Source organism: Osmerus eperlanus, chromosome 15, assembly GCF_963692335.1.
Source record: "Osmerus eperlanus chromosome 15, fOsmEpe2.1, whole genome shotgun sequence".
Taxonomy (NCBI): Eukaryota; Metazoa; Chordata; class Actinopteri; order Osmeriformes; family Osmeridae; genus Osmerus; species Osmerus eperlanus.
Genome location: NC_085032.1, coordinates 13303175 through 13328834, shown reverse-complemented (window position 1 = coordinate 13328834; position 25660 = coordinate 13303175). Strand labels below are relative to the sequence as shown.

The following is a 25660-nucleotide window of genomic DNA, read 5'->3' as shown; positions in this document are numbered from 1 at the left end:
GATTTTTTTTCTCATAAAACTAGGTTTTGCTTCCGACCAACTGTCAACATGTTGTATATATACCATCATAATTTGATTCCTGGAAAAAAACTGTTGGCTAGAGAAAAACGAAGTCATAACCCATATGCCTAAAAGTATACACTGTAATATATTTTCATAAAATATACTGGACCTGTCCTCCTCCAGGGCCTTGCATTGGAAAACTGATACTGATAAAAAAATTACCTTTTAAGGTCAAACATGGCCTCTGCCAGGAACGTCTGGCTGCATGCCTGTGAATTGATGCAAGACTCACAACTTCTAGAGTACTGAATTGTGAGAAGAGCAATCATATTAGACCAAGCCTACCGACCTCTGAAACAATTTTAATCTAACAATGGCTACAGCAACATGGGCATGGATGGGTGGTCAGCAAAAATACTAGCTTGAAATGGGCTAAATACTCTTAGATGGGTCATTTTCTACCTTAGCTGCATTTCTGAGAAATCCCTGGGGCATGAGTGGTGTGCTTCACCAAATGTTTCTGCCTGGTGAGATCCAGTGTATCTAACCGACTAAGTAGAACACTGACAGACATCCTCACAGAAACGCATCATGAAAAGATACATGCAAACCGATTAGTTTACTTGACCCCAACTCAATCCATTGAAACGAATCTCTAATAACATGGGTAGAAAACATTTAATTTTCTTTCAAACTCTGGACTGTCAATTTTATGGTCCGCCTATTTTCATTCAAGTTTTGTAAGGGTCATAATTACAGATCTTTCAAATAAATCATGTAGTCCACATTTAGCACAAATTCACTCACCAAAAAGACTTTATTGTGGACAAGTGAGGAATGCCAATGCTAAGGAACAGCCACATTTGTCACATTGCAGAACACCTGGTGATGCCACCCATCCATTATATTAAAATGTAAGCCTTCACTACCAATAAAATGAGGACAAAGAGCAAAAGCAATGTTTACAAAGCATACTGACATACTCCCATCATTCAAATGTTTTTCTTTATCTGAAGCACATGGCAAACAAGTTAAATACGGTAGTCAAAAAATAATAATCTAAAAATGTTTAGGCTGCTACATTTTTGGTGGGTTTAACAATCCAAGAAGTTGGCAGCCATGAGCAGTTCCAGTGCAATCTCAGGAGCGATGGGGAATTCTGGGATCTCTGTGGAGCTGTTGGTGTAACGGACCTTGTAGGTGAAGTACATGCACACCTTGGAGAGAACATGAGAGGGGATCTCCCTGAAGTTTACTTCGTTGGTTTCATTTTCTGCAAACTGCCCTGTAAATAGAGAGATTAGTTTTAACAAATGTGTTCAAAAGGAGTGGTGTGGTGCTGGCCACTTTAAAGTTGAATTTGACATAATCAAGCATGACTGTGGTCATTTACCAGCAAATCTGCCAATAAAGTGACTCACAATCTAAAAAAGAATGCAATATCCACAACCTTGGAAGACAGATTTTCCATGGAATTATTTGTGTGGTCATTACAGACCATTCCTTGACTGACCACCAAAAAACTGTTTGAAGTATGCACTTCTGATCCTTGATTTGCTGATTAACTTTCTTCTTATTTGTATGTCATTTTGGATAGAAGCATCTGCTAAATAAATAAAATGTTGATGTGTAATTCTTCCCTGCAGAATCACTCACCTGGTCCACTCAACATGGCTTTGATAGTGCCAGAAGTCAAGGCATGTTCTCTCTTCACAATAAATTCATGGCCATCAGAAGAGATCAACTTCACATACATGGCATCTGGCCCTTCACAGCCACCATAGGTCTTCTCTTCGCCATCTGTGAGGAGCAGGACAGACAGGTCTGAGACATTTGTTGAAATGTCAAGTATTCACGAATTACATACCTAACTAATTAAGAAATACAATTCCCGTTAGAATATTTAATCTTAAAGATTACTAACGAAATGAAGGCCCCAAACAATCAGAATGCAATTTTTTTTTTTTTTTATTACTGTACATTACTTGGCAAATGAAAGGTAGTGATTTGGTTGATTGTCACTCACCCATCTTGCCTTAAACTGCAATTCGAATGCCTAAAAACAATCAACCATTTGCATTAGGAAATTATTTCATTATTGCAGATTTATGCAGTTCAACACAGATACGCCAACGTTTTACATGTTCAAAACACGACTTTAACTAGCCAATTCGTTAGCGCTAGTTAACCTAGCCAAATCCCAGAATAGGCCACGTACAAGACAGCATTACTAACTAGCATTAACTAACTTTAGCTAATTGCAATGCTACTACTAGCTTGAAGCCAATACTCAGCAACCACAACTAGTAAAAGCTTCCTGTTCCCTAGTTAGTCCACATAGTTAGTCCACACACCGTTTACTATAATCAAGCCATGGATAGAAACACAAAGTCGTGAGACATAACATAGGGCATATAATTGACACCTTTAATAAGTAAGCATTCACAGTTAGCCAGCAAGCCAATTCATTTACTTGCTTTCACAATAGATTGTGATAGTTGGCTCTAGCTATTCGCGCTAGCGGACCAATAGCTACAGTAGCCTTAGCCTGCTCTGTGCTAACTGACTAGCACTCGAGCTTGACTTGTTTTAGATTTTGACAAAACAACTATTATTACCTTAGCTAGGTATATAGTTATACGACTAATACATTATGAAAAGCCACACCAAACACACTACGCCCAATGTGATGTCTTAAAATACAGTTTGCTCCTTACCACACAACAATCAAATGTCTTGGCTTTTTGCTTTGGCTAACAAGATGTTGACACAGGAAGCAGTTCTATATAACAGCCGTGTGTGAATGTTTGCTTCCGTTTGCATCGGGCGGGCTCTAAAAATATGACACATTTCTACCTTCAAAGACGATAATGTATTAAGTGTTGATACTAGGTACTGCTTGTGCTAACATCGTGTCAAAGAAAATTTAATTGTAAAATACAATAGACATTACAAAAAATGACAATGCAGAAGTTTAACAAACTGCTGCCTAGCCATGTATTGATTATTCACTGCCTCCTTGTGCTTAAAATAGGTTTAGCAATTCAGAATCAGAATCAGAAAGGGGTTTTAGTCGCCATGAAAGTTTGCACAGACAAGGAATTTACTTTGGCAGGAAGGTGCATACATTAAACATATAGAAATCTTAAAACTTATATATGTGGTCTAACTGTTACTACAGGTACAAATCTGTAGTCTAACCCATTTGTGTCTATAAAGACAATTTTAAAAAGTGTTTTCTGTTGCATTCTTTGATCTATGAAATGTATGTTATAGATTACATTACATTAAAGTAATCGACGGCAATATTTGTTACTATGCCTGATATGATTGCAACTACTGACAGGGGGCGCCTCTGCCTCAGGGGGAAACCTAGTTTTGTCATAGAGGGCTTCACACCCGGCTGACAAGTAGGAGCAGGTGCTGCTGGACAGACCACTTGTCCATCCATTTAGATTTGAAAGGAGGAAGAGAGAAAGAGAGAGAAAGGGAGCAGCAATGGATACCTTTTTTTAAATTTATTTTTTACACTTGATGAATCCATAAGAAAAAGAATTACAGTGACATAACATGTGAACCACAATATGGAAAATAATAATAAATCTGACCAGTATTTGTATTGGGTATAATCAAAGGCACCTTTGTGTTGGTCATGGAGGTCTGTTATGAGGAACTGGTGGGTGTGGTGTCAGTCAGGGAGGTTATGTGGGAAGAGGGAGGAGGAGTCATGTTCAGAATATGACTTTGCTTTGGTCCCAAGTTCTTTTATACAAGAAAAGTGATGACTGACGAAATCTGAGGCCTCCGAATAGAGCTGGAGATATCTGAGCTCTGATGCTCGCTCGGAGAACTGAGAGTGCCTGTAACCTGCGCTGTTTGACCCAGAGGTGCTGAAGGAATATAGCCCTTCCCTGCCGACTCCAAAGATTTTTGAAAGAGTTTTAGTTCTCAAGATCATCTCTACCAATGTATCTGTTGCATTTTGTGTATGTGGGTCCATGTGTGGTTTTGTGTGTGTGTGTGTTAATATCATAATATCACTATGTTGAAAAAAGAACATGTGAGGGGATGTCCATTCTTCTCAAAATGCATGTGACGCCTCTTCTTTTCCAGCGGATTCATTTCATTTATTCTGCCTGTGAGTGAGTGTTACAGAATGTTGTTTTTCACCACTGCCTTCTTGGCTGTGCCTATAGGAAGAGAACCTTCATGGCAAACAGTATACAGCCGTGGCCAAAAGTATTGGAAGCGACATACATTTTGTGTTTGCAAAGCTTGCTGGGCCTTGGCATAAAATGACTGCTAACATAATTTCAGTAAGTCATATCATTAGGGGAAAGTGTGAACTATTTCTAGCCAGGTGAAATCACTCTATCATTCTGATTGGATTTTAAGAGCAGACTGACTGCTGTAAAAGAGAGGACTATTTGCATATATTGAAAATGTTCACCCCAAAAAAGCTTTAAAAAATATGAAATGTGCCTTGTTGTATTCCAGTATTCTATAGAAACATGTGAAAACATTTCCCTCAAATACTGAACCAGCAAACTTTGCAAAACACAACATTTGTGATTGCCAAAACTTATGGCCACGACTGTACACACACTCACGCATGTTAACAATCACTGACCTTCCAGTCCCCTGTTACACCATTAGTGCATATGATGAGAGCAGGCAAGTGACAGCGGCCTCTTTGATGCTTCCCAGATATGACCCCCCCTACCACTGCAGCTGCTGTACTCTATTTTGGGTTAGCTACAGTGAACCTCTATAATAGGGCTCCCTTTACACACACACACACCCACACACACACATACACACCCTCACCCACACACAAACACACACACACAACCAATTGCTTGGTATACATACAAACATGTATACTGTACACATCGCTCGCCAAATGAAATCATCGACTCCTTTCACCACACACCCTAATGGAATACCGCCGTGCCTCTCACTGAATCAACAGCCTGTGAATGGCTGTCTGGATACTCTGATGTTGTCTTGGATTTGGTCATGACGTATTCAAGGTGTATCTGACAATTAATGCACAAAGAGCTAAATCAGTGGCGGTTGGAGGGTGCAAACACAAGCTTTAGATCGCCTTTCTTCCCCTAAGGGAAACCAGGAGAACTAATGAGAAACCGTAACTATTGATTTCTGCAATTTTCCTGCAAGGGAATCAGCACCAATGAAATTGCAGTCCATCGGTGCTTCGACAGGGCAGCTTCAATCATTTTGTACAGCAGTATTATCAAGCACTTAAGTGCATGTGCTAAACAATAAGATTGTAGGTTCTATGTTCATAAAAAATATGTGTTTAAAATCGATAGCCATAAAAACTAACATACAGCATACGAAACACTTTGGTTGATAGTACTCCAGGCTCCTATAATTTATGCATTATACTGAATATTTACTCAACACAAAGTATGCTTTTATTTCCGGGTCATAAAATCCCAGACATCAGGCAGTATGTATGGTGAGGAGAACTGTCTGTTTAAATAGAGGAGAGCAGCCGAGGTCAATAAGCCAATACAAGGTCTGCATATGACAAGTACAGTGGGTTTGAGTTCCTGAATGCAACCAGGTCAGTCCTCGACAAGGGAAAATGGGGGGTGAGTATAGTCTTTGGGTAGTTGTGAGTAAAGCAAAAGGTCTTTCACATTGAATCTTAGGATGTGGGCCCTGTAGCCTGCAGCGAGGCACAGGACCCCATTACTCTGTCCTCAGTCCTAATCCCATGAGCCTTTGCTAGACAGGGCTAGTGACCCAGAGCGTGATTTGAGTCCCCAGAATTCTTCCGGCTGGTGGTTGACCGAATTCAAATGAAACAATGTTGAACATAAAAAAAACTGTCAAATAAAAAAATTGCATTTGGTGGTCCTATGCATCCAGCATTGAATTGTGACTAAATTTCCAGGGATCAAATCTCAAGGTGTGGAAGGATATTGTGTTTCACTGGCACAGCGACCACAGGGACCACTACATCAGCCACACAGAACAGCAGCTAGTTACACAGTGATAATTGAAACCCTGACACAAGCATCTGTCATGTCTGATTCTGCGCTTGTCACCACTCATTCACTTAGTTTGTAGTCTGATTTTCATCTCATTTTGAGATCAGAGGAAGGCATTCAATTCAGTCTGGAATACACTAAAAGTGATGGGGAACTCTTGTCCATAAGTAAGCATGTTAGCTACAATCAGTTTGCCAAGAGGAACTAAGTACTGAAGATGTTAACAAACACTAAAGAAGTTGCCAGTATAAACTGCGTCTATGAGATTTATACTATTTAATGTGTACTTATACTATAAGTATTACATATTAGTGTATAATAATCATAAATGGACAATGAGTCACATCCTTTCTATTAAATTAATTTAAATATAGTAAGTATGATTACAATTATGAAGGCCCTTAGGTGCACAACAATGAGAGGAGAGTGGCTTTGCCCTGACACTATAGACAAATACATGTATACCAAATTATACCTTCAGTATTTCAAATTTACATTGTAATAACTGAAGATTCTAGATTCCATATGGCACATGAAGAGTACGTAATATTTTAAGTGTTTGTTTTTTCCCAGGCTTTCACATTGATGATGAGGTGTTTACATGACAAACTGATGAATGTGACAGAAAAACTTACATTGTTTACTTTACATGCCTAAACATTTTCCTTCATATTCCCATGAGACTGGTTCAAGATTATTGACATTAGTAACATGACAATACCAATGGTGGTTAGAGTTTTAACACAAATAACAGACTATTTTAAGTGTCAGAATCAGCATCAGCGTCATAGTCATGTGTTTTGCTTACTCTATTAAAGTTTGTGTCAATACTCTTTGCTGAAACTAAAATTGCTATGTGGGGAAAGTGGATCTCTTTAATACTGATGTCTTAGCACCAGTTTTGAAAAAACATTCGGCACTGATATCCCTTCACTGCTTACATGTCTTAATCCAATTTTAGAAGCACCACCAAGTTGTTTTTTAGTTGGCAGAAGTAGGGCTGGGTCTCAGGAGGTGGCTAAAACAACTTGTGAGAAACTAAGACATCCAGGCCAGGACTTGAGCTGCTCCTTCTTAAAGTCAACCCACAAAATTGTGTATTTTGAGAAGAGTATGTTAAAAAGAGTATGACAGGTGCATTACTCTTTTACCTTCTATGTTCAAAACATGGCCAAATCTTCCCTTTCATGGCTCAATCAGCATCGCACTATCAACTGCAGTCCAGAAACTTATTTCTGATCCAACCTACAGTAAAAAAACTTTTGTTTAACCACATTTTAATCCCCCCTCTCAACAGTCCAGACTGAAACCACACTGTCACATCTCTGTTGTGAAATGTGACCGTGAGTAGCAGCAAATATTAACACGATGCTGGTTTCCACTTCCTTAGGCCACTCCACCTTGTGGAGCAAATGAATCCTGCAGTTTTATAAAGACAGAAACCCTATACAGTGTTACTGGTATTATTATTACAGTGAGCTAATCAATTAATCTAATTACCACAAAGTGCTAATTCCGAATGTGAAGGCTAAAGTATCACAAACATTTGATATGGAGGGATATGTACAGCAGGAAATGGAAGTGTATTTGATAATCTCACTCAGTTGAGCAGTAAACAAAACAATTATCCTGGCATCTGCTCTATGTGAGAAACAGATTTTAAAAGGCTGGAGGAATATCTATAGCATAGAAAAGTAGAACAACTAAAAGTTTGGTGTACAAGGCATAACGTCTTTATTGTTATACACAGAAATACATCTCCAAAGACTTCGCACAAATCAATGGGGTAACATGAACTTTGAGATATCAAAAGTCTCACACAGTTCCTCGCTTTTTGTAAATTAGCCAAACAAGTATATCTGCCACTCACATTCCAAATGGTACACAGATTACAACCAATATTCTGAACTGTCAAATGTTACCATATGTGCATTACATTACCAATTACAAACAAGTTATACCCATTGTTAAAATACAACTGTGCAAATTGTTAGAAAAATACCAACTTATACCAGATTCTGGATTGTGCTCTGTAAAAATCCTTACAAATAGTATATAATCTATATATAAATGTTATCAACATGCAACGTTGCATTTCCCAAAAATATCCCTCATGCTGCCTGTTTGAGATTGTTCAGTAGGTCACCTTTCAGCTTGCTGAAAAAAGAGGGAAGAGGTTAAGAAGGAGGGCGTGGACAACAGATTTCCAATGAAAAAGGTTATAATAAAGTAATATGTTTTGCTGCCAAATAAAGCTAACTGCATTACCTTGACATCACAGACATCAAACATCACAGTCTGGAACTTTTACTACACAATGTAAAGTTGCCTTAAATGTTGCCAAGTAAAAATTAACAGAAAATAATTGGGATAGTTTTCTTCCAATGGTTCTTCATCATAAACATCTTCTTTTGCAGCAGATAGCACAAATAATTGTGGAAGAAATTCAACAACATTGCCCGGTGAAGCAGTCTCCAAAAGTAATACGCCGAATAATCTACTAGTCAAGAATCACATCTCAAAACAGAATTGCATAAAAAGCAAATCTAACAAATTTTCAAGCCCTTTTTAGTGAAGACTAATATCTGAAGCAATATACCTATGAACAGTATAATGAATAAATAATTAACCTTCAAAGTGCTAACAGAAAATGTTATTCATATTAATCCACATTCAAATTAAATAAATTCATGCTGTAACTGCAACAAAGTCCACAAACAGTTACAATGAAGTTGCACATTTAAAAACAATGTTTTTGATAATTGAAACAGTCATTACAGTTCCTCACACAACAAAATTAAGACGAGGATTTGATTGTTTGAGGTTCCTTCCTCCCCCCTCTTCTTCATCATCTTCTGAGGTAAACAGCAGTGCAGACTTAAAGGCATCACTCTTAACCACATCACCACAGATTCAACCTGAACAAATTCACCAACAGCTTCTTTCATCCAATCCAGTGTTCCCAAGCCCCAGACTCAAGCAGACTCCAAATGTTTCATAAAGCAGGTGTTTGAACTAAACCTGGACAACTGCATCAATGGCTCTTCACAGCTTACTTGGTATAACATTGGAAGCAGAGAAGAATAATGAAAGTAATTATGCTAAAAATCCCATGCACAATAATATAGTTTGTGTTGCAATACCAACAAAATATTTAAATTTTTATTAAATAAATAACATTTCCATAAGACTTTTCATACATCAGTCACAAAGAGCTACTATAGCTAAGGCCGGTTACCATGTCATTGTCCTTACAACTGTACCAAGTAACACTGTGAACAGTTCAATTGACCCAATCCAGTTATTTTAAATGAGAGCATTCCTACCTGCTGAATATGTAGAAATTAACATAATAGGAGTTAGTTAAATTATTTCTTTTGGCAAAATATATAATTCCTCTGACAAAAAATAAAAATATTGCACATAAAATAAGCATTAAACTCTTAAATCCTTCAAACTTGTTTTTAGACTTCCAAAATAAATGGGAAACGATGGGTAATCTTCAACTGATCCTCACTTGATCAATATGGATTTAGTTCCAAGCAAGGCTTTTTCTTTCTCAACAAGTGGTCTATGACTGCAGGTAACCAACATTCAATTAACAACAACAACAAATAAACAAACAAACAAAAAAAACTATGAAAAACACAACAAAAATGTTGTTCAAACATGCACAGGGAGCATGTAGAAGCAGAAGCTCCTGGGTAATTGTGGGAGGAGCTTGAAAACGTTGCATGGTGGAAGGGGTAACAGAGTAAGACTGGCAAGTGACCGGGCTAGCACTGACCGCCAGCGTTGGCCGTATCCAGTTTCCTGTATCGAGGGTTGCATGCATGAACGTAGGGCCATCCCAACATTTAAAATGCTTTACCTACAACAACACAGTCCTCTGGCCGCCACGCTCACATCTTCCTATGAAAACGTCGGGTGGTAAAATAGTAAGGCAGCTGTTCCATCCTGTCAACTAAAAGTGCATCTACACACTCTTCCAGTAAAGTCAGTCCTGCTGGGACCGCGACGGCAGGGGGAGTGGCTAAGTAAGCCTTGGCTCCCTGCTGGGGGGGCAGCACACGTGATGTGGGTTTCAATTACTTCTCAAATGTGTGTATGTTTATATATGTGTGGCGTGTGTGTTTTAAACAATTTTTTACTCCCTAGACACAACAGTTCCCTCCAGCTCTCACAGGAACCGAAGAAAGTCAGGGAGTCAGGTGGCTGAGCGGTTAGGGAATCGGGCTAGTAATCCGAAGGTTGCCAGTTCGATTCCCGGTCATGCGAACTGACGTTGTGTCCTTGGGCAAGGCACTTCACCCTACTTGCCTCGGGGGAATGTCCCTGTACTTACTGTAAGTCGCTCTGGATAAGAGCGTCTTCTCAATGACTAAATGTAAATGTTAAAGTGTTAAACAGGGGGACACCGGGCTGTGTTCGGCCCGTGACAGGGTGACTGGTGATTGGTTCCCTCACAGTTCCTGTGCCACGCTGATTCCCGAGCACCTTCGAATGCCTCCCTGTGTTGGCCGGCGCCGTTTGGATTTTTCAAAGGCTGGCGATGCAGCTGAACCAGTTGACATGGCTTCTCTAAGGAGTCAAAACAGTTTCATTTTAACAGACAGGTATAGAAGAAGCTGAATGATTCACAGGCAAGTCCATTTAAAGCCAGCATGTCCTATGAATAGCAGTAAACATGATTCAGAAGTACACAGTCAGGAAGTAATGAGGTAAACTTTGCTTACCTGAGAAACAGGTGATCATGTCAGGAAGTGGACAAATATGATTGCTAAGCCAATATTCAAAAGCATAACCATGGCAACCAGGATTGAGTTAGGACCCTGCAAGACATAATATTGTCATATAATAGAGATGCTATCACAATATCTTTCAACAATATTTTCCACTTGTTCAGACTGTTTGCCAGTACTTACAGCTTCCACCTCTATAGCATCTGCAATGTCCATGCTGGCTTTCTTCGTCTCTGCGAGGCTCTTTGGCTTTAGGGAATCCTGCTTCCTGAGTTTGGGTTCACTCTTACTGTTGGGTGTGGGCTTGAAGGTGGAGGCTCCGTAGGACTTGGGGGGTTGCGGAGCCATGCGTGCCATGGCGACCTGACTGAGATCTTCATCCTCCCCCTCCTCTAGGTCTGGGGGTGGAGGACCCTTGGTAGGGGCCTTGACGTAGTAGCTGTGGTATTGGGTGTGGAGCTGTCCATTCGCTGGGCTCGACACTACCGCCTGGGCCTGGAGAGGGGGTGCCAGAGCGGGGGTGGACTCTGGGGCCTTGGGGGGCTTCGGAGGGGCCTCCTCCTGCCTGGCCGGGGCAGTCTGGGGTGGGAGGGGTTTAAGGGGCTCCACAGCGGATGCCCTCTCATCTTTACTGACCTTCCTGCTTGGACGCTCGTCCTTGCTGGTCTTGCGGGTGAGTTTCTCCTCTTTGCTGGTCTTGCGCCCTGGCTTTTCCTCTTTGCTGGATTTGCGGCTGCTGGTGCTGTTGGCGAGCTGCACTTTTTTTTTGGAGTGGGGCGAGGGGGGAGGGGTGGGGCCTGGGCTGGCGGCTGGGGGGGTGCCTTTGCCGTAGGAGGGGGGCGATTTCGAGGGGGAGTTCTCCTTCTCCACAGGGGCCTCCGTGATCTCTACAGGGTCCATGAACTGCTGCTTGATATAGTCAGGACCTGCACAGTAGAGGGGTGGAGGAGGGAGAGGACAACTATTAACATCAATACACATATGCACACACACGTTTAACGTTCAACACACTCCCAGGTGTGTTGGTTTGTAGGGTTCTTCCTCCTCTTGGTTCTTCTCCTTGCTCAGCCTTGTGGTTCTGTGCTGTCACTCATCATGGTTCATGTTTTCGTCAGTGTCAGTGTCAGTCAGTGTCAGTCAGTCAGGTGACTAGTTTCTACCTCTGTAGAAACTCTGATCTTGCAATTTTCACAATATATTTTGTTTGTTATCATTAAGACCCTGCTACTAAAAATCCCATTGTTTTCTGAATAAATGTATGCCAGGTAATTTAACAATGACATTTTGACTTGAACATACACAAGCACATTCACTCCAGTGTACAACAAACATATAAACCACTACCCATAAAATACCTCCATACACAAACAAAAGTGCACGTACAGACATTGCATTAGCCCAGTTTGGGATGTAGGATGACATAAGAGATCACTAATCCTTGAAAGAATGCCAACTCATGTTGTAATCTCCAACACAAGCACTGCCCAAGAACCCAGATTAGAAGGGCAGAGCTATCTGCTATTGACTTCTACTGCCTGAAATAAAAGGTTTTGGAATATCTTCTGTTGGCATTGTAGTACTGTTCATGGGAAATCCAAAACAGCCTCAACTAATGAGTAAATAACACGTAAAATTACATGTCAAACCACAGTAACCCCATTAAATAAAGGTAAAATGAATGGATTTACAAGCACCGGTGGCTTTGTAAATGTGAAGAAAGACTACAGAAAGGCTTATATATAGACATATTTAACACACACATCAATAGATCACAGCGCAGAAATCATTAAGTCCCCAACAGGGTTTACTCTAATCATTCCATTTCATCTCCTATCTGCAGCAGCGCACCCTAATAAGCACACCCCTAGGGCAAGATGCAAGTGCAGCGAACCAAGTGGAGATCAAAGAGAGAAATTGAAATAGAGAGAGGAAAACAGGACGAGGAGAGAGAGGACGAGCGTGTCATTAATGTAGAGTCACAGACTCCAGCCAGGCCAGAGAGGCGTCTGCAGACACATCTTCACGGCCCCACGGTCGTCCTTCTCTCCTTTCACCAGCCTCTGTCTCACAGGAAAGACCTCTCGTCACATCTATCTGCACACTGAATACAGTGTGCTGATATACACTCATCTTCAGCATCAAGATGGCCATCCCTACGGATACAAGGACTTGACATGGAGGTGCAGCCACCATTGACATACCATTTTCATGCAACACTGCACAACAGGAAACACAAAATGTTCCGAAACATCTTTCGTAGCAATGCTGATCTGTCCTATTCTCTGTAACATTATTTAGCCAGAGGTCTAGAGATAACCAGGAAAAGTGTTTATTTAGTATTTTTTTCATTTCACATGTTTGTGCTTCTGTGGATAAATAAATAAAGACTCGTAAACAAAAAATATTCAACTTTTGTATTCTGTCTCTCATTAGAGTGGCCTATCTTGCCTGGTGGAGCTTTGCAAGAGATGGGCTGTGGTATAAGGGCCATGAGAAGCTTCCATTTACATTACATTTAGTCATTTAGCAGACGCTCTTATCCAGAGCGACTTACACTAAGTGGAGGGATATTCCCCTGAGGCAAGATGTGAAGTGCCTTGCCCACAACGTCATTTGGCACGGCCGGGAATCAAACCGGCTTGAAACCATGCTTGAAATATAGCAAGTGGAACCGGCAACCTTCTGATTAGTAGCCCGATACTCTAACCGCTCAGCCACCTGACCCCTTCTGTGTGTTAGTTTTGGATGTCAACATGTTGGAAGCACCGTTCACATTTTGCGGCCTTCATTCCGTGGGAAGATCCATCTCTAAGAATCAGAGATTAATTGATGATGACCCTCACCCTTTAGGAAGGAGAAGCCTGTGAAGTAGAACAGTACACACAGGCTGAGGTCTGCTAAAACTCTCCCACCAGCAAATCCGACGACTCAATATCACTTAAACCAAAATAATTTTCCCTCTGCGGGACATTCCTAATTCATTTCATAACAGCGACAGCCCCAGTAAGACCCACTACAAAGAGACAGGGGCCTTTCAAACATCCACAGGGATTAAAATATCTGGTGAGTTTAATTTCACACCATAACTCGATAAGAGGGTTGGCTTCATGGGCAGTTCCATGCACTTTCTGTTAGGAGACAGAGTCTTATGAGGGGTTCAAGGCAGCATTTTCTGGATATTTATCGGCATTACCAGTACCATCAGACTGCATAGAGAAAGAGAGAGAGATAGAGAGAGGGGGAGGGAGAGAGAGATAACTGCAGTATTGGCAAACAGTCAGAGACTTTGCACCGACAGCCATTTTAAAAGCCACAGACACAGCTTTTCGATATGAAAATTATTGTCTCATCATTTCAGAGTCACCTATAACAATGTAGTCCATTGTGCACCGTCTTATTTTCAACATGGTTTTAACTTACATGTGGAAGCACTGGTGAGTGAGTCTGAATCGACATATTTGCTTTCAACCTGGTACTGTACAATACCTAGTTGCTATGGTACAGGCTATAACTACGGTCATTTGCAGTGCCAAACAATGGTGATTAGCCCCCCCCCCCAGATGGCCCCTGCACATCTTTATCTGAGCTGTGATCAATCTCTGCTACCAAAGGATTCCTTCAAGTGGGAAAAGATACTGGTAATGGCCAGGGATAACTTGGTCTTTCTGCTGCGCTGCCGACGTAGAGTACAATCCTATGTCTAATAGAGGATCCACTCTAAAGGCTTATTTTATTTGTCCAGTTTGAGCACTTTTGCATCTGACACAGTCCAACCTCATGCTGCCTCTCTCATGCTGCCTCTCTCTGCTTCCTGTCTTTATCTGTTCCCTTGATCATCTCTATGGCATTATTATAGGACAAGCTTTTGTTTCAGCTATGGATGCTAGCTACGTTCAAGCTAATCCGGAGCACATTTCCACTCCAGTGGAGGCCTAGCCAAACACAAGCACACAAAAACACACACCCAAGCACACACACACACACACACACACACACACACACACACACACCAACACACACACACAGTCAGGACACAAAAGGCCTGGCGATGGTTTGTCCATGTATAGCACACCCAGTGCCTTTGTCACCCCTGATGACCTCAATCTAAGAGGAACGAACAAGCGGGACCCAAACAGGGCATGTGACTGGACGTGTTTTACACATGAGAGTTCAGGGGGGAGGAAGAGAGAGAGGAGGAGCATGAAGGAGGGGGGTACAGTACGCCGTCCCATCTGTTGCCTTTGTGAAGCAGGCTGGGGCTACCTCATTGGCCGCCCTCGCGTACATTTAGACAAGAGGCACAGCGTGCGAACATCAAGTCGTCAGAGCGGAATAACGCAGACCATCTCCTGGCGGTGAGCAGGGGCCGGCGCGAGGAGAAACATTTGTACCATCTTCACCATGCTTGAAATGATAGCAAGTGACAATCAGCGAACAGACACAGTAGGACCCAAGGCTGCGGATGTTATATGAGTCACAGTGCTGGGTCACTACCAGGCTTTACATTATGTTTTCTCATTGTTACCAGGACCATGTACACGCAAGAAACTGTTACTAGTTTCAGATTGTACACAAGCTATATACTGTATCAAGAATCTTACAGTTTAGTTTGCTTTCAACGTGTTTGTGTAGATACATGCTTTTGGTTTAGTGTGAGCTATTAAATGGCCTGTTCATACAGCCACATATTCGTAATTTTGTACCTCTTTTTCTCTTGTTTATTTCTATGTTTGTCGCAATTGAGATGCAGAACTCAATTAGTTTCATCTAGCGCGGTCTTTTCTTTCCTTTGTGCGCGGGCAGATGAGGGAGCTGTCATTGTCTGGCAGATTACACACGCATAAACTCTTTCACACATTCACACAGTACATGCACACGTACAATTAACAATGTACCATGCTTCCAATGCAGATTATTCTGGCCCCTCTAATCATCACACTTGTTTAGCTTGGTCATTGTTCCACTTCTCCTTTGTTTTCAACAAACAGATGGAGAGGAGACTGGAGTTGGTCTCGCATACAGGGACATCTGAAGAAACATGGAGAGCAGGAAGGGTTAATGAGGTCTTTCTGATTGGCTGTCCTGGATTTCTAGCATCAGCTATAAGAAGCAAGACAATCATAAACAACAGGGTAGGACACATCTTACCTGTTGCATAAATCCCCATACAATTTTCTGATAACTATTTTACATTGAATCTCATAACCTCTGACCCAATAATATTGCATGCACTTGATTCTAAACAGACCTATCTAAAATGCGACCAGAATTTCTGAATATACACCAGCAGCTGGTCTCGTCTGTAAACTGGTGGCCTATCGACCCTGTGTGTGTGATGTATGGCTGAGTGTGACCCCTCTGACCTGTCCGTGTTTATGAGGCCACCTGACCATGAGTGTACCTTGACTAGGTCAAAATGGGCGGACTGGAAGTGCATTTCAACCCCCCCCCCTCCTCCTCCATCCCTTTCATGGGTACTGGCTGAAGGAAGGAACAGCTGCTCTGCGTCAGCCCCAGAGAGGGTACAGCGAGAGGGGGGCAGAGAGAGGGGGGCAGAGAGAGGGGGGCAGAGAGAGGGGGGCAGAGAGAGGGGGGGCAGAGAGAGGGGGGCAGAGAGAGGGGGGCAGAAAGAGGGGGGGCAGAGAGAGGGGGGGCAGAGAGAGGGGGGCAGAGAGAGGAGCTATTTCGGCCCTCAGTGCACTGGGATTCCAGCAATGTCTCCATTAGGCCCCAGTGAGCACACATTGACTCCAAATATAACCCAATTAACGTCACTCCATAAACCAGTCCCGGACCACCTCCACTACCCCCTTCCAGGGGGCTGTGTGCGAACCAATCAGAAAGGTCAGGGTGTTTTCCTAGTGACCCCCTCTTCACTTTTGGGATGCTCATGTCGAACTTGGGCGATAATCTGCCATGAGTCTGAAATGTCATTTACAAATGACAAGGGTTGTGGACCTGTGTTTTCTTTGGAGAGTTATTCTAAGGGAAGTGAGAATGTTCAGAGTTTGGATGTAGACCACAAGGAATCATTTGGGATTAAACTGGAGTCAAATTAATGTTTCAAATATTTGTGAAAGGATATATGACGAAATAGTAAATATACCTGGAGTTTACATACATTCATGATATTAAAAGCAGTAAAATGTAGGTTATCGTCAGTGAAGAATCCAGGGAAGGTTTCCTTTAAGGGTAGTCTGTACTCCTCCTACAGTTCAGTTCCTAGTATTTTGTATTTTTCTTAAGAGCAAAAATGGGTCAAACTGTAAATAGGGGACCTCATTTACACCAAACATGATATGACCTGCCAAACTAGAACAGATGACCAACCAAACACCTAAAACTAGGGTACTGTACACTCGGATTCTAATACACAACCTATACCTCCTCTGGTAACCAGCGCTGACAATATAGAAGTACACTCATTAGAGGAGCCATACAGAAAACCTCAGGTAATCGTGAGTAACAGTTCCCCTCTTAGTCTAACAAGAACGAGGTCCCTTTATTCAAGGCAAGGTGCCACGTTTGGCACGGTGTGTCCGACCTGCAGCCACGTCTCACATGCTGTCCTGCGCTGCCCAGTGTGATGACACAGCTGCCCTTTCATTCATGATCTGACTTAGAAGACAAGGACACTCTCTCTGTGGTGAGTCAACCTGCAGGGGCTTGCCGAGCTTCCAAGCATGACTGCCTTTTTCCACAACACAAACAAGCGGACAGAGCCCAGCCTGGCGTCCCCAGCTGGGGGTCTCTCAGCCTGCGTTAAGGGACATGCTTGAATGGCTTCCATTGTCAATCTATTAGTCACCCACTATTTTATGGCATGTATTGGCAGTGGGCCATGCTAGGCTAGCTAGCTGAGGACTAAATATACACCACAGGCTCAGGGGGACGCAATGCACAGTTCAGGGAGGTGATGGAACTGCGGGTCAAGGGATGGATGGTCAGGGGGAGATCGAGAGGGAAACCATTGACCGCACTGTTTTTATGCATCAACTGCGTATCCTGTTTTTCCCCCATCGCTAAGAGATGATGTCTCATCTGTTGAACTACTATGTGTTGAATTCACACTTCCCTGTCTATCCTCATCAACACCAATCTCCTTCACACCCCAGGAAACCTCATCCAGACAATTTATATAGTATAGTGTTCAGGCATTTGCTTGTAAAACTCATCTTCCCTAGTAAAGGTACAAATAGAGTTTAGTCAAGCCCTTTGGTGCTACTGTATAGGATGACATTCTGTCTTTGTTACCTCAAGGTCCCTATAAAAACTGCATGTATTCTGTGTGAAACTATATCTAAAACAGACAGAAATGTATGGTTCGAAAATGTAATCTAGAAGCTCACTTGGCCTAGCCTGTGATACTAAGAGAACAGTGGTTTTCTGTCCATGAAACTGTCCCAATATTCTGCTTCGGCCATACAGGCTCTGTTTTTTGTCGAGCCACAGACACAGTCGTTCATTGTGGTCTTAAAAAGCCTCCTCAATGGTTTTAGATGACATGCCTTAGGAGGGCCAAGCCCAGGCCTTTCGGCATGGGACAAAATCATTACACAGCATTCACAGAACAGCACCACAGATGAATCTCCTGACATAGAAATGCAAGGGACCATCAGATAGAACTGTCATATAATGCGAATAGTATTTTGTAGCCCACGATTGACAGACAAATTACAGTACTTTAAGCCGTCACTGATTTGTAAAGTGGCACAAACTATAAGTGTAGACCTTAAATTTGGAGGCGATGCAGAATCTAGTCTGGATTTATCCGTCTGCTTGACATTAATGCTTGTCTACTTGTCGGGGTCAAACACACTTGTTGGTTAGACGTGCGTCAAAATGCACTATATGTTTGTGTTTTAAAGTAAAGTATCAAACAAGTTTAACAGCTAGATCTCTGTATTTAAGGAAATTATAGTGTCATATAATATGCCATTGAGTGAGCTGGATTTTGACACCAAGTAAAATTATCTTAACACTTGCTTGCTTGCAATTTTAACACATCTAAGACCCAGCATCTGACACGCTTCCTCCCCAGTGACTTGTTTCCAGGTCTTATAGGCTTGTGAAATATAACACCTGCTGCCCAAAACCAGCACACCTGCAGGCTGCATTTGGGGCGTGTTGGCAGTGTATGTAGGAAGGAAGAAGAAACCAGTCAGTAAACAGAGGCACTAAGGTACAGGAGTAAATCCTATTAAGATTGTTCCATTGGGGTCAGATTTCTGGTGTTGATTACACCTGACCTGGAGCTGAAATCGGGTGCTCATTTTGTGGTGATTTTGACTCTCTGCACTCTCCTTAACACTAAGAGGTGTTTTATGTTATGTTCTAATAATGAGAGTTCTATAAAGACATAACGTTTATTTGTACTGATAGAGGTGGGGGTTGTGAGTGTCTGTGGCCGGTAGTTGACTTACTCATGTTAGTTTGTCCACAAAGAAACTCATGTGACTGGTTGAGCAGTTACTAGAGCAGCAGAACAGTTACCTGGTTGGTGGAAGTTGGGGGAGAGCTCCCTAGCAACAGCCCTGGCGATGTCGGAGTCCTGGCAGGCAGAGAGAGCGGCCTGGTCTGCTGCCTCGCTTTTTGTCCTGGCATGAGCAGTCCTGGAGACACACACACAGGGACAACCTGTCAGATGGAACAGCAATGGCACACACACACACACAAACACACACTCATTACACTCTTTAAGGACAATGCACTTTGACTCAGTGCATCAGTTTGTACCTCTGAATCTAAGACAACCCAGGAACATTCTTCGCCTGCTCATCTCTCCCTCTATAACCCACCCCCCCTCTCGTTCCGTCTCTCTGCTGTATCTCTGTCCCTCCCTGTGAGGGACAACCCAGCACTCTGAGCCCTCTGCTGCTATCTCAAATCCAAATCCTACTTTCCCAAAAGGAGGCGAGCCCAGGGAGCGAACCACCAGCCCAGGGAGATACCCACCAGCCCAGGGAGCGACCCACCAGCCCAGGGAGCGACCCACCAGCCCAGGGAGCGACCCACCAGCCCAGGGAGCGACCCACCAGCCCAGGGAGCGACCCACCAGCCCAGGGAGCGACCCACACACACTCACACAACAGACACGGGCACAGACAGTACACACACACTCACACACACACACACAACAGATACGGGCACAGGCAGTACACACACACTCACACACAATCACACAACAGACACGGGCACAGGCAGTACACACACACTCACACAGGCACGCACACTGACATCCATCCATGACAAAACCACAGGTATTCAGAAATGTCCTGAGACCTTACGAGTAAATACCATAAAGTAAATACTTGGTAAGGCATGGATGATTCAGTACAGCACAAGGCTACGGCACGTGGGGGAAATGGACGATCGTATCAAACAACATAGGGCTAAAGTCGAAACAGGCGTAATGAGTTTTGGGATCATGGTGGGCTTAGCATTAGCACTGAGAGGCATTACAGGAGCACACCATGGCGAGATGGTCGTTTACAGACAGACACTGCGGGCTGACCTGCTAAACAAATCCCTTGAAAACCCCAGTGAGATTCCAAACACACACACACATTAGCACACACATACACACACACACACACATAGCATCCATGGCTAGCTAAGGACAGGGTACGCATTAGGCACAGAAGGTTTTTGCCTTATCTATCCGCAGCCCATTCCGGAAGACCTACAGTAATGACGCAACATGACATGAAAGGCACACGATAAACGCCATGAAAAACAGTGGATTAGTCTTCCTCAGGGATTTCACAGACACCACTCCCACGGCAAGAGAGTCACAACACAGTCACTCAACACAGTGCAACAGAACCAGGCATGACTCGGCAGAATACAACCAGAGACATGTGAAATCCCCGAGTCACCCTCGGCTACACCAACTCAACCTCGTTCATCTCTCTCTGCATCCGTCCATTGCTTTGCCTCTCTTTCTCAATCAATGCCATCTTTCCCTTTGTCTCTCTGTCTCTCTTTCTCTCTCTCCTTCTTTTAATGCCCCCACACCCAGTCACAGTACCAACCGACACAAATGGCTCTATTCTTGACTTCTCTTCCGCCCTTGGACAGTGAGGAGTCTTGTTTTAATGACACCCAGGGACAGAGATGCATTAAAATGTATGAGGAGCCATATGCCAGGGTACAGCCTGACGGCTTCCTCTCCAGAAATAAGCTTGCGCCCTGGGACAAAGGACACACTCACACACCACTGGACACGCCGAGGCCACAACAGGACACACGCACACACACACACACACACACACAGGCACGCACACACACGCAGACACACAATCCTTCTGAAACAGACATAGGCCAACATATGCAAACACATGCAAAAGCGATCTATTTTGAAGTGAAATGAACGACCAGCCATGTGGTATATTTGCGAGCATGTGCTTTACGTGGGTGTCCCTGGCAGGGCTTTGCAGGTCCATATATATGAGAGGGAAAGTCAAGGCCTTGCAGAGGAAGTGTCTGGGGCGGTTCCAGGGCCCCAGACAGGCCGTCTGGTGAAGGAGGTGATGGACATAGGAGAGGGATCGAAATGTTGGACAGAAACGTATGGCAGGAAAGGCAGGGTGTGTGTGGGGGGAATGGGGGGGTGCGAGGGGTGGGGTGCAGTGAGACGCCAGTGAAAATCACCTCACACTTCCCAGTGTCACGCTCTCAGACAGACAGAGAAATCTAGTCCCCACTTAGAGAGGAGACACCGCATTCGCCATAACGGTCACACATGTCCCAATGTGAAAATACTATAGTTGTGAAATATCAGTGAGATATTAATAATAAAAGAAATCTGTTCAAATGTGCTAAAACTGTGAATGAGGAGTTTCACTCCTCAAGTGAATCTCTCTCTCTCTCTCTCTCTCTCTCCCTCTCTCTCTCTCTCTCTCTCTCTCTGTGTCTCTCTCTCTGTCTCTCTCTCTCTCTCTCTCTCTCTCTCTCTCTCTCTCTCTCTCTCTCTCTCTCTCTCTCTCTCTCTCTCTCTCTCTCTCTCTCTCATGGGGATACAGTCAGTGTCTTAGTGCCTGCCCTTAAAGACTCGGGGGAATGTAAACCTGCTGAGGTATGCAACTCAGCCCCTCTAATTTTACTGTAGGGTTACATTTCAGACCCTGCATGTGACGAGATGCGCTCTCTTTTTGGGCTCGCAGTAGCCTTGTCTCCTGCAGAAGTGTGCGTGTGTGTGTGTACTGCCCCCATCGTTCCTCGGTTGGTGGCCTATTTGAGGAATCTCTCTCACATATGCTGACACAGTTTGCCCCCCCCCCCCCCGACTCCCCCTCCATTACCCCCACCCATATCTCCTCTCCCCCTGTCTTCTCATCACTCACCCCAGCAGTCCAGGGAGATGGAATGTACTCTGGTACTCTGGTTCACAATGAGATAAGATACAGACCTGAAACACAAACTTGAAACCTTGACCCTGACCTTCACTGCGAGTCCATACAGTCCATACCCTCCCCCCCCCCACACACACACACATACCCCTGTCCCCCAAAGTTTTCAGCCACCAAACCTACTCCACAGAGATGCTGAGCTGGATCAGTTGACAGCCAGAGCTACTGCTACACAAAAATCTCCCCGCAAACGTCACAGAAACAACATGTGAGAGTGTACATTTACCATTATACTATATCTACAAAACCCTGTTAGTGCTGTACTGTGTGCACCAATTATCATGGACATACCTACTTAAGTTGCTGTGAACTGTTTTACAAGCTCCAGTGCCAAGCAGGGAGTCAGGTGGCTGAGCGGTTAGGGAATCGGGCTAGTAATCCGAAGGTTGCCAGTTCGATTCCCGGCCGTGCCAGATGACGATGTGTCCTTGGGCAAGGCACTTTACCCTACTTGCCTCGGGGAATGTCCCTGTACTTACTGTAAGTCGCTCTGTATAAGAGCGTCTGCTAAATGACTAAAATGTAAATGTAAGCATTGTGCATCTGGTCGAAACACAGAACAAACGTCCAGGTGTTGTCTTTTAGTTTCACACTCATTCACAGGGTTCAAAGGAGCAGACAGATTACGTCTGCACAAATTAGCACTTAGCTTGCACATACCTTTTCAGCCCCTAGGCCTGGTATTGAATTACTAACTGGTGTTAATTCTGGATTACTTAACCATGACTAACACTCTTAGTGGTTAGCAGAACCTGACACTCAAATGTTTTGGAATTATTCTTGCGCTGGATCAGGGTTAGAATTACCAGGGAGTCTGTGATGATGACAAGAGCACATTAATCTTTTAATGGGGTAGGGAGCTATTGCTGGTATTAGGAGAAATCAGGCTTGGTCTTGGTTTAAAGACAGGGCTGTACTCTATAACTCTAGAACAGTGTCACTGGTCATTTTAGGACATGTATGTATTTTTATCATTTAACAATACTGTTGAATGTGATGCCACTTTATAAACGGCTGACTAGTATGCGGAAATCATATGCAAGGCACAAAACATAAAGATTGGATAAAGGGTTTATTGCATAAATCCTTCAACGTCATAATCATGACCCAAATGATGTGAACTTTAGCTAGTAACCAAGGCAGGTGTCCAGGTTTGAAAGGACAAGGCTCTGTTGTGGAGTGATAAGTCCACAGTGAACATCCAGACATCCTAGAAAGGGAGAACAGACCCACCGTGGAGCAAAGGATGAGAGGAAAAGGACAAGGTTGAAGAGAAAGGCAGAGGGGAAACAATGCATGTCTGCTAATAAACAGGTTGGTCTGATAAAAGAAGGAGGGCAGGGTAGGAATAGTAGGGAGGGGGGGAGGCGGTGAAGACGTGGAGGGGGGAGGGGGTGGGGGGTGCTGCACTACCTAGCATTCACAATACCTTTGCTAGTTGCCAATCTGACTTTACTGAATGACTATTATGTGCATGTTTTATTTCGTTGGTTTCGTTAGTTGTTTTAGTAATATGTATCTTTACCTCAGTGATATTCTACCTGAATAGCTGAGTTGACAGCATGAACACAACAGGCCCAGACACACAGCCCACCGCCAGAGCATCGCCCGTTGGCTCCCCCAGATCAAAAGACTATGTGCAAACAGCAGAGACCAGGTAGAAACAGATTTACAGAGACAGATGCTTTTCTTTCTGGGAATTGTCATAAGATTGAGGAGAATCAACTTTGATTAAATAGTGGAAACCCTGAGCAGCGACATCTCTCTGTGGATTACTGACATAATCTCTCCTGACATGGCTCTCTCAGGGAGCGGGCACTCAGCGCTCTGTGTGAGAACAGATCTTACCTGGATGCCAGTCACGCAACCACGTAGCTATGAGTAGGTGTGTGTGTGTGAATATGTATCTGAACACAGTCAAGTCTTCCATCTCGAGTCTATCGTCTCGCAGCAAGTATGCGCTTTACAAATGAATGCTAGAAAACATAAAATAAGAGCGTGCAAGAAGGTCTTCTCACACATCAAAGCAGCTCTGTGCACGTGGGTGTGTGTGTGTGGTGCATCACAAAAATTAGTCCTGAAATGAAAGGATTTTGATATCAAATATTCAATAACCAACACATTTAAATAATCCTAAACTAAATCAAATGGCTCTAGTGGTGTTTTAAATTTAAATGATTTAAATCAGTTGCATTGGAGTGCCTCCATGTGTGGGTGTGTAAAAGGACGCCTCTGTGTACTGTACGTGTAAGTGTGACCGATCAGGGTTTGTTGAGAGAGTGACATGGAATCACATCTCTCTCCTTGTCAGGAACGTGAGGCTGCGCTGTGACCCAACTCATTACCAAACACTGGAGCCTAGCAGACTTAACAGCTGAAAGGAATGTAGAAGTGGAGACCACAGACGACATGTTACATGTAGTCATTTAGCAGACGCTCTTATCCAGAGCGACTTACAGTAAGTACAGGGACATTCCCCCCTAGGCAAGTAGGGTGAAGTGCCTTGCCCAAGGACACTACGTCATTTGGCACGGCCGGGAATCGAACTGGCAACCTTCAGATTACTCGCCCAGCTCCCTCACCGCTCAGCCACCTGACTCCCATGTTGTCTTTGACCTCCAGAGAGATGAGGAATGACAGCTCCAGTCTTCTAGTGTGTCTGCTTCACAGGTGATAACTGGGACAATGTTCTCAGACTGTTCTGTTTACAAAAACAAAGCGAGACGGCCTTGTATTTGGACCTGAATGAGGCTTCACTTGCTACTGTGATCCGAGCCTAACAGACTAAGCTCCCTCTCTCCATTTCCATCTCCCTCTCCCTCTCTCCATCTCCCTCTCCTTCTCCCTCTCCTTCTCCCTCTCTCTCACACACACACACACACACACACACACATATACACACCCACAAACACACACAAACATGCACAAACACCCTTTGCAGTACAGTAGTGTGACTGCTATGGTAATAGCTTGGCAAGACCTATAGAGGACCAGAAAACCAGTGAGTATAAATCATTATGATGAGCAGGTCTGTTTGCACCATTCATATTCCCATAGTTTAATCAACAGCTATCAAACACACCTGTTGCACAATTCCTCCCATGCTATGTTGACGTTTTTCCTCTTGTAGGTATTTTTCTGTGAGCCGACGTAATCATCAAACATCCGATCTTTGGGTTGATGGGGCGCCTGGCGACCACAGCACTCTGTGAGTAAACATGGCGTGAGCTCTCCTCGCTCGCTCGCTCAACAACCCCCTGCTCAGCTAATGTGGAAAACCAACCTATCATACGGCTGACGAGACGACTGGAGCCGTTGCCATGGAAACCATCAGAGACACTTGGGCACGAGGCATCTGGCCCGTGTTAACCAAGCTGCCAATGAAGGAGCCCACAGCTGAGAGTGGGGCGCATGTGTGACCCAACACACGTCGTAGACAGACACCGTCGACACACTCCCTGACACACGTTACATTACATTT

At 43.6% G+C, this 25660-nt stretch overlaps 2 protein-coding genes across 4 annotated transcripts in view; both read right to left on the bottom strand.

The window, feature by feature from the left end:
* Window positions 1–991: 991 nt before the first annotated feature.
* Window positions 992–7334, bottom strand: eloca (elongin C paralog a). 3 transcript variants are annotated; one of them, XM_062480085.1, is made up of 4 exons: window positions 7178–7334; window positions 2030–2059; window positions 1660–1803; window positions 992–1288 (listed from the first exon to the last, which is right to left on the bottom strand). In XM_062480085.1, exons 2-4 carry the CDS (start codon window positions 2031–2033, stop codon window positions 1098–1100), a joined length of 339 nt encoding a protein of 112 aa, XP_062336069.1. In that variant the 5' UTR covers window positions 2034–2059; window positions 7178–7334; the 3' UTR covers window positions 992–1097. The 3 variants fall into 3 exon arrangements, with proteins under 3 accessions (XP_062336069.1, XP_062336068.1, XP_062336070.1); XM_062480084.1 differs by lacking the exon at window positions 7178–7334 and adding an exon at window positions 2721–2836; XM_062480086.1 differs by lacking the exon at window positions 2030–2059.
* Window positions 7335–7736: 402 nt separating this feature from the next.
* Window positions 7737–25660, bottom strand: part of jph1a (junctophilin 1a) — a 28012-nt gene continuing 10088 nt past the window's right edge. Inside the window, 4 exon segments of the mRNA XM_062479588.1 lie at window positions 7737–10607; window positions 10763–10858; window positions 10952–11694; window positions 19262–19380. Coding sequence (XP_062335572.1) covers window positions 10778–10858; window positions 10952–11694; window positions 19262–19380 — 943 coding nt within the window. The 3' untranslated portion in view covers window positions 7737–10607; window positions 10763–10777.

Bases quoted from the DNA above. Each gene is read 5' to 3' on its own strand.
- eloca (XM_062480085.1), bottom strand. The intron at 1,289-1,659 runs GTGAGTGATTCT...CTCTATTTACAG, and splicing joins AGCCATGTTGAGTGGACCAG to GGCAGTTTGCAGAAAATGAA.